Source organism: Myxine glutinosa, chromosome 5, assembly GCF_964187855.1.
Source record: "Myxine glutinosa chromosome 5, kmMyxGlut1.1, whole genome shotgun sequence".
Classification (NCBI taxonomy): Eukaryota; Metazoa; Chordata; class Myxini; order Myxiniformes; family Myxinidae; genus Myxine; species Myxine glutinosa.
Genome location: NC_136265.1, coordinates 127,136,798 through 127,149,517, shown reverse-complemented (window position 1 = coordinate 127,149,517; position 12,720 = coordinate 127,136,798). Strand labels below are relative to the sequence as shown.

The 12,720-nt window shown below is 46.6% G+C and overlaps 1 protein-coding gene across 1 annotated transcript in view; it reads right to left on the bottom strand.

The window, feature by feature from the left end:
- Nucleotides 1-12,720, bottom strand: part of LOC137427127 (solute carrier family 12 member 5-like) — a 369,173-nt gene that overhangs the window by 97,173 nt on the left and 259,280 nt on the right. Inside the window, exons 6-8 of the mRNA XM_068116316.2 lie at nucleotides 7,848-7,978; nucleotides 7,462-7,703; nucleotides 6,934-7,145 (exon numbers count right to left, since the gene is read on the bottom strand). Of these exons, the coding sequence (XP_067972417.2) occupies nucleotides 6,934-7,145; nucleotides 7,462-7,703; nucleotides 7,848-7,978 (585 nt within the window). The remainder of the gene's footprint in view (nucleotides 1-6,933; nucleotides 7,146-7,461; nucleotides 7,704-7,847; nucleotides 7,979-12,720) is intronic.

The window sequence follows — 12,720 nt, the reverse complement described above, 5'->3', positions numbered from 1 at the left end:
TCGACTGGAGAGCGAGATTCGGGCTTCGACCGGATTTCGTTCCATCGACCGCTGGAGTGAATCCCATTCGCCTTGTATTGGGAAAAGTTATAGAGACATTGAGGAGTGTCCGTTCATTTGCTGGCAGAGCAGTGAGTTACTTGACTTTATATAAGATATATATAGAGTGCACTCTTAATGGCCATTTGTTGTACCATTATACCTGTGTGTGATTTATAATACAAGTTTGTTCATTTATAATCATTGGTGTGGTTTCACTATTGATTTTCACCACAGGGTAACATTTTTCTGCCGGGGTTCCTCTCGGGGTTCAGAGGTTACCGAGACCAGGAGATTGTAGAGGACCCCGTAACATCTTCCATTGAAGGCCTTAAATTGGCAATGCATCGTCACATCAGGTCATCTTCAATCTCTATCATTTCTCTCTTTTATATCCTCATTTACGCCGCTTTACCTCTTCCCATACATTTGCAGGTTTCTGTTTCCTTCACTCCCTCTCTCATCTTGTTCTTTCATCCTCTTCTTGTGTCTGCATATTGTTCTACGACCACACTGTCAGCTTATAATTGCCTTCTACCTTTTGTCACCTCACTCTTCCATATTCAATGAAAAATAAAGAAATAAAAATATCTGAATGTGCACATGACCTTGGGGGTTGATGTGGGGGGTTTGGGGGGACACCAATAAGTGAATGGACACTTGACGACAAATTTGCAATCATTCGAATGCTTCATCCAAGCTCAAATGGGATCATTACAGTGAGTGATTGGAAAGATGGCAATTTCCTAAAAGGGCGATGCGAATTTTGGGCTTTTTCTCACCAGGCTTGGTTGTGTAATGGTTTGAGTATCTGCTCTGAGTCCGAGAGGTCGGCGATTAGAACCCAGGGCAAGTCATACCGAAGGTTTAAAAACCTCGTGCTGCTTCCCCACTTGATGTTCAGCATTTGAAAGAATAGAGCATGAACAACCACAGGTTGTTCTGCAAGAACCTTCAGGATTGAAGGAGGCAGATGACAAAGAATAAGAGGAAGAAGATGATGAAGAGGAAGATGACGAAGAAGAAGATCAAGAAGAAGATCAAGAAGGAGATGAAGAAGAAGACGAAGAGCAAGAAGGGGCAAATCAGAATCCAATCGTCAATATACAATGGGAAATTGTGGCATGCAGTCCTTAAGGTTAATCAATTCCAGGGTGGAGGATGAGGAGGTGTATGTGTCAACTCATTCAATTTGTGAGACGTGGAGGGATCGAGTGTGTCATTCAATTTGTGAGACGTGGAGGGATCGAGTGTGTGTTATGTAAAAATACTATCTCGCCAAACAATTGTGAAAAGACTATGATAAAAGCCTGGGGATTCCTTCATTTTGCCAATCACATAAGCAATTTCCAGAAAAAATCACTCTCCCCTTCATGCTGGAGATGAAGCTTCAACAATGTCAGAGCCAAAACGGTTACGAGGTTTCTGTTTTTGGAGTGCCAAATTGAAACTGGGGTTTTTGTCACCAACAGGATTAATTGTTATATTAAGACACCGTACTTGGAGGAACAGGAAAATCATGCTTGCATTTAGGTTCAGGGTCATGGAAATTCATTTTGAAACTTTGATTCAACAATTACAACAGCATATCAGCAAAATGCTAAATGGAGGGAAGGAAGGTTTAGATGGGATCGGCAATCTTTGTACCACGTGAACACACTTCTCAGCAAAATTCCATTTCTGCAAGTGCAAGTGACTATGAAATGAGTAAAAACCACCTTTAGAGGCCATTTTTCCCTGCAAGCGGGGGTTGGCCTTTTTCGGGCACCGTGGTTGTTGTTGTTTTTTGGTCCCCTTTTTGAAGCAATGTTTTACGGCCGGATGCCCTTCCTGACGCCAACCCTTTTTGCCGCCTTTAACGACAAACAGGGAATTACCAGTGAACTGGTACTCAATTAGCCGACCTCGGAAGGATGACAGGCTGAGTCAACCCCCCTGGCGTTAATTCAGCAATCGACCGGGATTCGAACCCAGGATCCTAGGATCCTAAGCTGGCACCCTAGCCGCTAGCCCAACACCAGGGTTACCTGGGTATGAAATGAGTAAGGTCGAACAAAAACAAACCACCTTTATAGTGGGGTGGCTAAAGTCCAAATTTACGTGATATCGTGACACACTGGCCCAAAGGACCAAATTTGGCACGGTTCTACTTTAGGACCATACAAAACCTTTGAGAGGGGGCTGCCCGATTTTAGAGGCCCAGGTCAAGGTCAGGTCAAGGTCAAAGGTCAAATTATGTGTCTGTCATGTTTTTGCAATATCCAGCTTATATATAACCTAAAAAACTTGGTCTTAGTCACATAACCAACATATTTAGTCAATGAATCCATTACTATTATGGGAAGTTCCACCAGGTGACCAATTCCAATCGAATCAGGCTAACATCACAATGGGAGAGAGTGATCACGAAGAAGCAGACAGTAGAATATGTCTTCATGTAAACGATGCCCTAAGGGAAGGGGCGACTACTGTTCTCATCAGAACCGTAGACACAGACGTGATTGTGATTCTGGTGGGAGTGTTTCATGATCTTGTGCAGCACCATCCAGGTATGCAACTATGGGTTGGCTTTGGTACTGGTAAACACTTCCGCTATTACCATGTCAACTCAATCTGCCAGGAACTTGGGGAAGACAAAGCTCGTGCTCTGCCGTTTTTCCATGCATTCTCTGGCTCTGATGTAACATCCCAATTCAGTGGTAAAGGCAAAAAGTCAGCTTGGAAGGCATGGAAAGCTTACCCGACAGCCACAGAAGGATTCACCATTACGTCCCTGACTGCGTTTGTTCCACAGGTGATTACATCTCCAGCATTCAATGTGATCGAGCGGTTTACCTGTATCATGTACGACAACACAACCCCACATGTCAATGTGAATGACCTTCGACAGGAGCTATTCCCAAGGAGAGTGAAGATGATGGAGAAGCTTCCTCCAACTCAGAACGCACTGCTCCAGCATGTAAATCGATGCCTTACCAAGCCAGCATTTGGAGAGAGAGTCTGAAGCCCATCCTAGCTGCACCAAATCCAGATGGCTTTGGGTGGACCAAAGCAGATACCGGGTGGCGTCCAACCTGGACAACCCTGTCAGCTGCTGCTCTTAGTTGTAGAGAACTACTCAAGTGCGGATGTAAGGCGACACCCACTTGTTCAAAGAATTGCACGTGCAGGAACGCAGGACTGCCATGCACAGGACTGTGTCTCTGTCGCGGAAATTGTGAAGCATAAGTCATGCAGGCCGCGACCTCCTCTGTACTGGCCAATCCAGTATCCTCCCTCAGCGTATCGATGTACGTCAAAAACACCGATGCAAAAATGACCAACACATAATTTGACCTTTGACCTTCACCTGACCTTGAAATACAATATGGCAGCACCTGAGGATATTTTCCATAATACAAATGGATTCCTTGTACTTAAAAATGATTATTTAGACACTGAGATAATGTTTCTATGACAGCTATGAGCTGGATATGGCAAAAACGTGACAAACACATAATTTGACCTTTGACCTTGACCTGGGCCTCGAAAATCGGGCAGCCCCCTCTCAAAAGTTTTGTATGGTCCTAAAGTGTAACTGTGCCAAATTTAGTGCTTTGGGCCAGCGTGTCACGATCATTTCCATAAGCCACTCCACTATTAGAGGCCATTTTTCCCCACAGGGTGAGGGTTGGCCTTTTTTGGTAACCGTGTCCCCTTTTTGGAGCAATGTTTTATGGCCGGATGCCCTTCCTGCCGCCAACCCTGTTAGTCCCTCTTGCAACACACAGGGAATTACCAGTGAACCGGTACTCAATTTGCCGACCTCGGAAGGACGATAGGCTGTGTCAATCCCCCTGGCGTTAATTCAGCCATCGACCGGGATTCGAACCCAGGATCCGAGGATCCCAAGCCAGCACCCTAACCGCTAAGCCAACACCAGGCTTCAGGAACAACGGAAAACAATTTCATTGCAATGCAAAGTTCAATTTTTATATCTGACAAGTCACAGAGCCCTTTAGCCTTATGATTATGTTCGGATGTGGGAATTCCGTTGCAGTTCCAGACAGTTTACGTGAGAATCTAATCGCACAGGAAATGCTGTATCCCAACGCGCCATATCCTAAAGCTGGTAGCAAGAATGAAAAGCATGGATACTCTTGTATCAAAATTTATATATTTTATAAATCCATGCTTTTGGGTGAAGAAGCAATCTCATCAATCAATCTTTGGTGCAGGCTATCCTGATGGTTTCTGAGAGCAGTGAGGCCTGCCTGTTGGCCATGACAGAGAGGCACTTCCAGGGCAATATGAGGCATATGAGTGACGATCTTAATTCCTCGAAATATATAACTTTTTTAAAATGGCAATAGCATAGCCACGCTTACCTCTAAGCTGTCTAGCCTGGGTTTGAATCCCGACCCAGCTATAACCTGTCATCCTGGTGTTTCACAGGCATGGCAAGGCACAGTTTGTGCCGTCCCTAGGATGGACGCTAAAATGAACGGAAAAAACGGTCTGCCGACATTAATTGCACTATGCCCTTCGCGAAGATTCGGTGAGCTAACACCACACCCTGAAACATATTCCAAATTCCTGCACATTCTGTCAAGTATCCTGGCTTGGAGCAGCTGCCAATCCAGGATTGTAACCCCGAGCCCAGAAACTGCTTCGGCAGAACGGACACTCTGTATAGATCATGGCACAGGATGAACAGCAGAGCAAGTGCAATAATTAGACAAGACAAGTCAGGAGACGACGATGGTTCACGAGCGAGCGGTATTCAATGACAAAGGACGGACTATAACCGAAACAGGCCCGGACAGGCCAGGCCTGGAAATGTCAAAACGAAGGTTACTGACCTTGAAATGAGATAGAAAATAGTGTATAATCAGTTATGAGGTTAGTTAGCTACACAATACCGAAAATTCGGTGAAAAATGAAATGAAAAAAAAAAAACATCGAGCTCCGTGGGGCTGGACACATGACATTGGCCTAACCAAATATCGAAACCCCTGTCAGATTCCACCAAACCCCTCGGAGAAGATGTAGCTTGAACTCGATTACCCCCTAAAAAGACATATTTTCTGGGCGTGGCTCCGCCCACAATGGGTGCAATACGCCCACTTTAGGCAGGACACAACTAGATCATGATATCAACCTCCCACCCAAGTTTCATCAAGATCGGATGATATCATCGGGTAGTTATGCTGCGGACAGACAGACACACAGACAGACGCACACACATGACGAATATAGTGGTCACTTGATAACTCGTGAACCAATTACAATTGAGCATAGTCAGGGCAGTAAGGAAATTACCTTTCCCTGAATCATACAACAATAGAATCACACAAAATAGTGTCAGCTGGAATAATCACAAATGAAAAACTAGAGCATCGTCGACGTCGAGCCATCGAAAATGCCCACGCTTCCCACCGAAAGCAATGTTGAAAGATGGCAAAACGTTTCACCAGGTATAACCCAATATAAAATTTTTAGTTACATTTTTTTTGTCCGTTTTGACCCCTGTGACCACAAGACCCCACCCCCTGGGGCAGGAACCGAGAGTCAAATCCAAAAATTCGTTACATATCTCATTCGTTCCCCAATAGAGGAACCACCTTTAGAGGCCATTTTTCACCGCAGAGCAGGGGTTGGCCTTTTTCGGGCACCATGGTCCCCTTTTTGAAATGATGTTTTATGGCCGGATGTCTCTTCCTGCCACCAACCAGGTTAGTCGCCTCTTGCGACACACAGGGAAATACCAGTGACCTGGTACTCAATTTGCCGACCTCGGAGGGATGACAGGCTGAGTCAATCCCCCGGGTGTTAATTCAGCGATCGACCGGGATTCGAACCCAGGATCCTAGGATCCCAAGCCGGCACCTTAACCGCTAAGCCAACACCAGGCCCCAATGTTGATTGCATATACAAAGATTCATTGAAATGTTTAGAAATATGCCCGTAATTGCATTTTTTCCCCGTACTTGACCTTTTGACCCCACCCAACGGGGCAGAGCCAAAAATGATACTGCCCTCACACCGTCTTGCCATGTGGTGATCATAACTACCAAGTTTAGTGAATTTCTGCACAACCGTTTAGGAGGAGATAGCATGACGGACGGACGGACAGACAGACCCAATTACATTATCCTGCCGCATTTTTCAAAAGGCATGGGGATAACAAGGTGGGTATTAGAGGATGTATCGTAATCAGTTATCACCTTGTGTTGGCCTAATGGTTAGGGCGGCGGGCTTGGGATCCTAAGGTCCTGAGTTTGAATCCCGTTGAATTAACACCAGGTGGGGTTGACTCAGCCTGTCATACTTCCGAGGTCGGCAAAATGAGTACCAGATAACTGGTTATAGAGAGGCATTGCATCAGCAGCAGACACGCCCACAGAAAAATGATGCAGCCAGCAGCCGGGTGGTTGCACAAGAACCACCAGTAATCAATTTGTTCTGGCCGAGCGACTGAACCAATGACAGAATTTGTGTCTTAAAGGAGAGATATTTACACTCGGAAGCCATTACAGAACACAGTTTGATGAGGAGGAAAAAGTTACCGTAAGAACAGAAATGACCCAGAAAAGTGGTCTTAAAAACGTGAACATTGAGGAACTTCACATTCACGTGTGAAAGTAAACCAGCATCAGGAAAACCGGATGTTGGTCTCAATGAATGAGGAAGCTGGGAGGAAATGCTCTCCATAGGTCAGTACCAGAGAGCATCACCCACAAATCAATAATGGTGTAAAACCATCACAGGTTTATAAAACTTTACAACCCGCACACCGGCATCAGACAGCTGTTTCACATTCGACTCGCTTTGCAAGCCACCAATGACACATATGAGGGAGTGACGGGAAGGAGTGTGGAGGGTGAGGGGCGGATGGGAGTATGGGTCACTTACGACGAATGACGCCAGATGTGATGCCCGGAATGCCCTGGATCTCGGTAATGTTGTTCGCAGCGAAGTATGGGTCACAGGTAGCGTTGAGCATCGAGGAGTCGCAGAAATGAGACCACAGTAAGGTTGTGATTGTGTCATTCCCCTGGAGCACGGTCTTGGAGCACTCATCAAAGTCATTCTGATTTAGCGTTCGGTTTCCCAGCATGCAGACACTGGCGGGGGTGACATGGATGGGCCGTGACAGGTGTGGAGGAACACGTTCGCTAAAAAACTCAACATCGATGAGGACAATCTCTTTAGTTTAGCAAGAACTCTGCCAAACCAATCTCTCTGTATACGCAAGTCTGCTCCGACAAAATAACATTTCAACTCCATTTAGTGTTATGCTCATCTGTAAAGTTTAAAGAGATAGTGAAAAGGTTTTCAAGTCACTTTTCCGACGACAGAGTCACAACAGAGAAAAAAAAAGAAAAAAAATCCAAAACAATTAAAAACTGAAAGAACAAGGAAAGGTTTGGATGATCTCACGGGAACTGGGGTGGCTCAATGGCCGTTTTGACAACTCCAACGTAGATCGATACGATGGAGCCGATGACACAAAGCAGGAAAATCGAGGCAAACTTGTTCACGTATTTGACACCCACAAACACGACGGTCGCCATGCAGGTGAGAAAACAGGTGCCATAAACACGCATGTTGTTCAACATGGCGGAGGCTTCGTCTTCTGGCTTATCTGCACTGAAAATGGCTGCGGCTGGAGAAATGTACTTCTGTTGTTCGGTGAGGGAGGGGAAGACATATAAATTGAAGAAGATAGCACACTTGTAACCACACTGAGGGGGGGGGGGGGGGGGCAATCATTTTCTTGGGGGTAGGAAGTGAGCAATAAGCAAAGAAGTTATTAAACGACTCACGATGAGGATCTCAACAGCCCCAAGGATGTACATGGCTGCAGCAAAAGTGGTGCCCAAGTAGAAACAGAGACCGACAGCTCCACCGAACTCTGGGCCCAGTGACCGAGATATCATGAAGTACGAGCCTCCGGCTGAGTACGACACAATAAAAAAGATTAACAGTTGTCCAAACTGAAAATGGTTTGAGTCTTGTACACTGGAGACGTACAGCAGTCATGCAACACGTCAAAATGGATACATGACTGAAACAAAATCACGAACTTGCTTTGTTGAATGTCACATTATTCCCTGGGTTGTGCAAACTATGGGTACCATAGGACACGGTGAAACTGTTGATGCAGTGAACTGGTCCTCCAGCTCCCCCTTCCTTAGCGGGTTACAGGGATGGCAGGATTTATTTATTTTTGGATACAAGATCGAGGCTCGTGAAAGAGCGAACATTAATCACCCAAAAAGTCAAACCGACACACACAACACAAAATAAGGGGAGCGGTACACAAGATGGGGAGAGGGGGGGAAGGACACAAACACAACATTTGAGAGCAGGGACATCGGGAGAAATGTGGAAGGGAGAGGGCTTGGGGGGGGGGAGGTGGGAGAGGTATAAAACACATGGACTGCAAGGACTTCCAGGGAAGAAGTTGGAATTTCAAAAAAGTGGATCTGGGTGAATTAGCGGGGGTAGAAAAGCACATTCTCGAGGGATGAAAAGTTCATTGATCGAGGATGACCTGGATGTACGCACACTCGCCTCGAAGCTGTCTGGCCTGGGTTTGAATCCCGACCCCAACTATAAACTGTCATCCTGGTGTTTCACAGGCAGGGTGATTTATCAACGTGCGTGCCGCCATCCCTCGATTGGACGGTAAACTGACTTGAGCCTGCCGGTAGTAGTTGATAGACGTTAAAAACCCCACTGTGTCCTTGGCGTAGAGTAGGCGAGCTATCACCAATATCATGGCCAAATTCCAAATTTCTACCCTAACTTCCTGTGTCGGAGTAGTGACTTGTCTAGGATTGCAGCATATTAACTGCTTCGGCAGCTCCAATGCTCTGCATAGGGCATGGATGGTGATGATGATGATGATGATGGTCATTGGCTTTCAAGAAATTTGAACATGGTCTAATGCATAATCTTTTGAGAATATATTACAGAATCAACCGTGGAAAATTGAGTGATGGCGGATGGGAGGGTCATATCAACGTGTCTGCCAAAAGTAATGGATTGCATATTCCAAAATGCAGTGATCCAAGCTGGTACTGCTGCACAGAGCCTGAGTCATGTTCAAATATTCAACCTGATAGCTCAGAGGGAAGCCACACTACCTACATGAGTCATCTGCCATTCATTACCACAGTTGTTAATACAATGTACCATAAGAACAGAGATTTTTACAAACGTGCAAATATACCACAAAAAATATATAATTATTGAGAGAGCAATATAAAGGAATCCAAGCACCTTTTGAGATTTCGTCAAAATGTTCCCAACAAACGAGCATCTGAGGGACCTCACACATGCATGTGTTAGCCCCAGCAACTACCACACAACATTTGCCATGCCAAAACCTTCAGAATCATTGGAATCTCCCACGATGAAGCTGATTCTGAGGGCCTTTCTCACTCACCACCGCAGACAGGTTAGGTTGGTGGTCTTTCTGTCTTCTACCGACTCCTATCTTGCCTTGCCCCCCCAGCCCTGTCTGTGCTCTGTCCCCCAAATATTTCTTCAGGTCGCACAAGATCTGCCTGCAACCCTCTTCTGGTGAAACTGCCAAAATCAAGACTCTCTGCTCACCTTAACTCTTTCATTCCCCTTTTCTCCCTCCTCTGGAACAACTCCCTCACTCTCTTCAATCCAACTCCTCCCTCCAGGTCTTTAAAACAGCTGTTCACCACCATCTCTTATCTTATCACCACCACCCTCCATCCAAAACCTTGATCTTTCTACCCCCATTAATTCACCGTTAATATATTGTTACGGATCTCGGGGGTCAGTGCTCCCCTTATCAAAGGGGGGGGGGGGTTAATCCCCTTGTCTTTTTCTCTGGACGACCCGAGTCCTGGCGGTTATAACGTCCTTCCCGGCGCGGCGTTAGATAGGGTTTGTTAGGCCTAGGGGTTCACTACTACCGAAGTACCAACGCCGGCCGGAAACGAGGGAATAACTCCCGCTCGAACCACGGATACGATGGAAAATGCCGAGCGGATGGCAATCCGCGATCCGAGCTATTAACAAAGAGACGAAACCCGATTCTGAGCGGTTTCAATCGTGCCACGTTTACCCAATGATAGAAAGGACGGATGCGATCGGATGGAGAGGAAACCAGAAGGTAGGAAGAACAAAGATGGGTTTATTACAAATATACAGAAAGAAGAGGAAACGAAAGGATGTACAGGAAAGGAAGAGGTAGAAGCAGAACACAGGGCAGCCTTAAAAACAGTCTTACTCTAATACCCCAGGACAAACATACACACTCACACGGGGATTGTAGTTGGTAGATGGAAGGTCCGGCAATGGGGTCCAGGCTCCAGTCGACTCCGGTCCAGCGGGCGAAACCCGGCAGGCAGCTCCACCCGTATTGGAACGCGTCCGGACAGTTATATAGCATGGGGAAGCTGGTGTACTGCCTACGTAATATTTGTACGGTCGTGCTAAACGCACCCTCTCCACAGTTCTCTAATACCAGCGGCAGCGCGCTCTTCTTCTTCTTCTTGCTCTGCTGGGTTCTTTGAAAATGCGCTCTCTCCCATCCGAGTCCTTTCACAAAGGTGCGCTCCGTATCAGTCCTTTTTACCGCCAACCTTCCACTGGAGTGCTTCGCGAGAGTCCTTCGAAAGGGCTTTGCGCTCGTGCTTATATAACGCGAGCAAAGATCGCTCCGCGCGCCTCAAAACCACGCCCGTCGGCGATCTCACCTCAGCCCTGGTTGGCTGGTGAGGGCTTACCGGCCACGCCTTTGATGGCTGGTTGACATGCCACACCTTCTTCTTGGCGTTCCGCCCCCTTTTCTCGGGCCTAACCGCATGGCTTATGGCGTCGTTTGAGCGGAAGCCCAGCGAGGCAGCGAACGCTGCTAACAAAGGCGCGTAATGGCGTTGCTTGGAGAGGGAGGTCGCAAAATGGACGAAATGAAATGGGCCTACTTCTTATTTGATTGAAGCAACGCAGATTCAACTATTGGAAACACGGCCTTATCTAAAACACATATTAATGAAATAACTGAAGTTCTATGGTGACCTACGTGTTGCTTGTGGACTAACTAGGGGTGCTACCTTCAACCTTTTAATAATGAGATATTTACAAGAGTTATTTACAAGTGAGGGTTCTAAAACCGCAACAATATATATATATATTGTCGTTTGACTCCGGTTAACACCAGAGACCGTGGATAGGCCTAAACGGTTTTAATTGAGGCAACGGCCAAACACGGATTCGGCTATGAAACGCGGGAAGAAGAAGGAAAATGGAAGGCTGTGGCAAAAGCTTACCTGGATCGCGCTGACGGCAGCTTCGATCCTGCAAGGAAATTAATTCAAGCGAACAACCAAGATTTTGAATGGGAAGGGAAAATAATACAAGGGTTTATTAAGGTAAAAAGGCAAGGACAGGAAAAGCACGCGCCGGTAATAAAATGTCCTAAATCGGGATCCCGCACACCAGACTCAACAACAGACACAGGAATGGATTAAAGGAAAATAATTGTCTCGGCGTGTAAAATGTAATGGGGATTGGCCTTATCTGTCCCTCGTCTTGTCTTGTCCGCCGTCCAACACGGCTCCGTTCGGCCCCGATGCACCCACAAAGTCCCTCGCTCCTGCACCACAGCACTGAGCACCGCTCCAAGCACAAGCACCGCTCCAAGCACCACGAGGTCGATCTTCACACACGATCGATAAGCCAACTCTCAAGCCAACTCAACCAGGGACAGGACTTTCTCCACTTGAGATCGCACCAGGACTGCCAGGGCCAGGAATCTGCAAGAGCACGAACCGCAAGAGCCGCAAGAGGGAAAATGGCGTTCGGCGCTCCCATAAATAACCTTCCCGCGGTGGTGACGTCAGCCCTGGCGCGCCACCCAATCAGTGCCCTCCACCGACTTGCCGGCTGGAGGTCCGTGCCTACCGCGCTGCCCCTTCACTCGTTCCCTGTTTCGTGGTCATAGCGCGTGGCACTCGATGTGGCTCGGCCTGTCGGAGGTGTAATTGGCAGCGGCCATCATCGGCGGTGCCCCGGCCTGGTTTCCTTGCCTGTTCGTCTTTCAAAGTCATGTCAGGGAAGGGAATTATTTAGTGTTGCACTAGGGACCTAACTACATGTCTATGTTGGTGTGCATTGCCATAAGGGACAAAGGTTTAGCTACCAGGTGTGACACACAGGGGCGCTACTCTTTAATCCCTACGCTACTTATCACTTGAACATCCTGGTATGCTCACAGGTATACTCTTAACCGACAAAACGCCTACACATGAAACTTATTACAGGGCAGATTCCTTACCGCGACAGACGAATACCTACCTACACAGATCTACCTGGCTCTACATATTGCTACCCTACCGACATAACAATATATATATACATTACCAGTCAAAAGTTTAGGTACTTTACTGGTGTACTTAACACTTATAAGTGTACTTAAACTTTTGACTGGTAGTGTATATGTATGCAACTTGCCTGACTGCGTCTGATCGGGGCAAACTTCGTAATTACATCACGTGCAATGCTGAATGATACATCATTTAAGAGCTCTTGGGTCCATACAGTGCAGGTAGAGGTTTACAAATATCAAAATTCATGCAATTACCAAGTTATTTGCATTTTTGTTGCGCATGTGGTGTATATACTCAGAGTCATTGGTTCGTACCGTAAGTT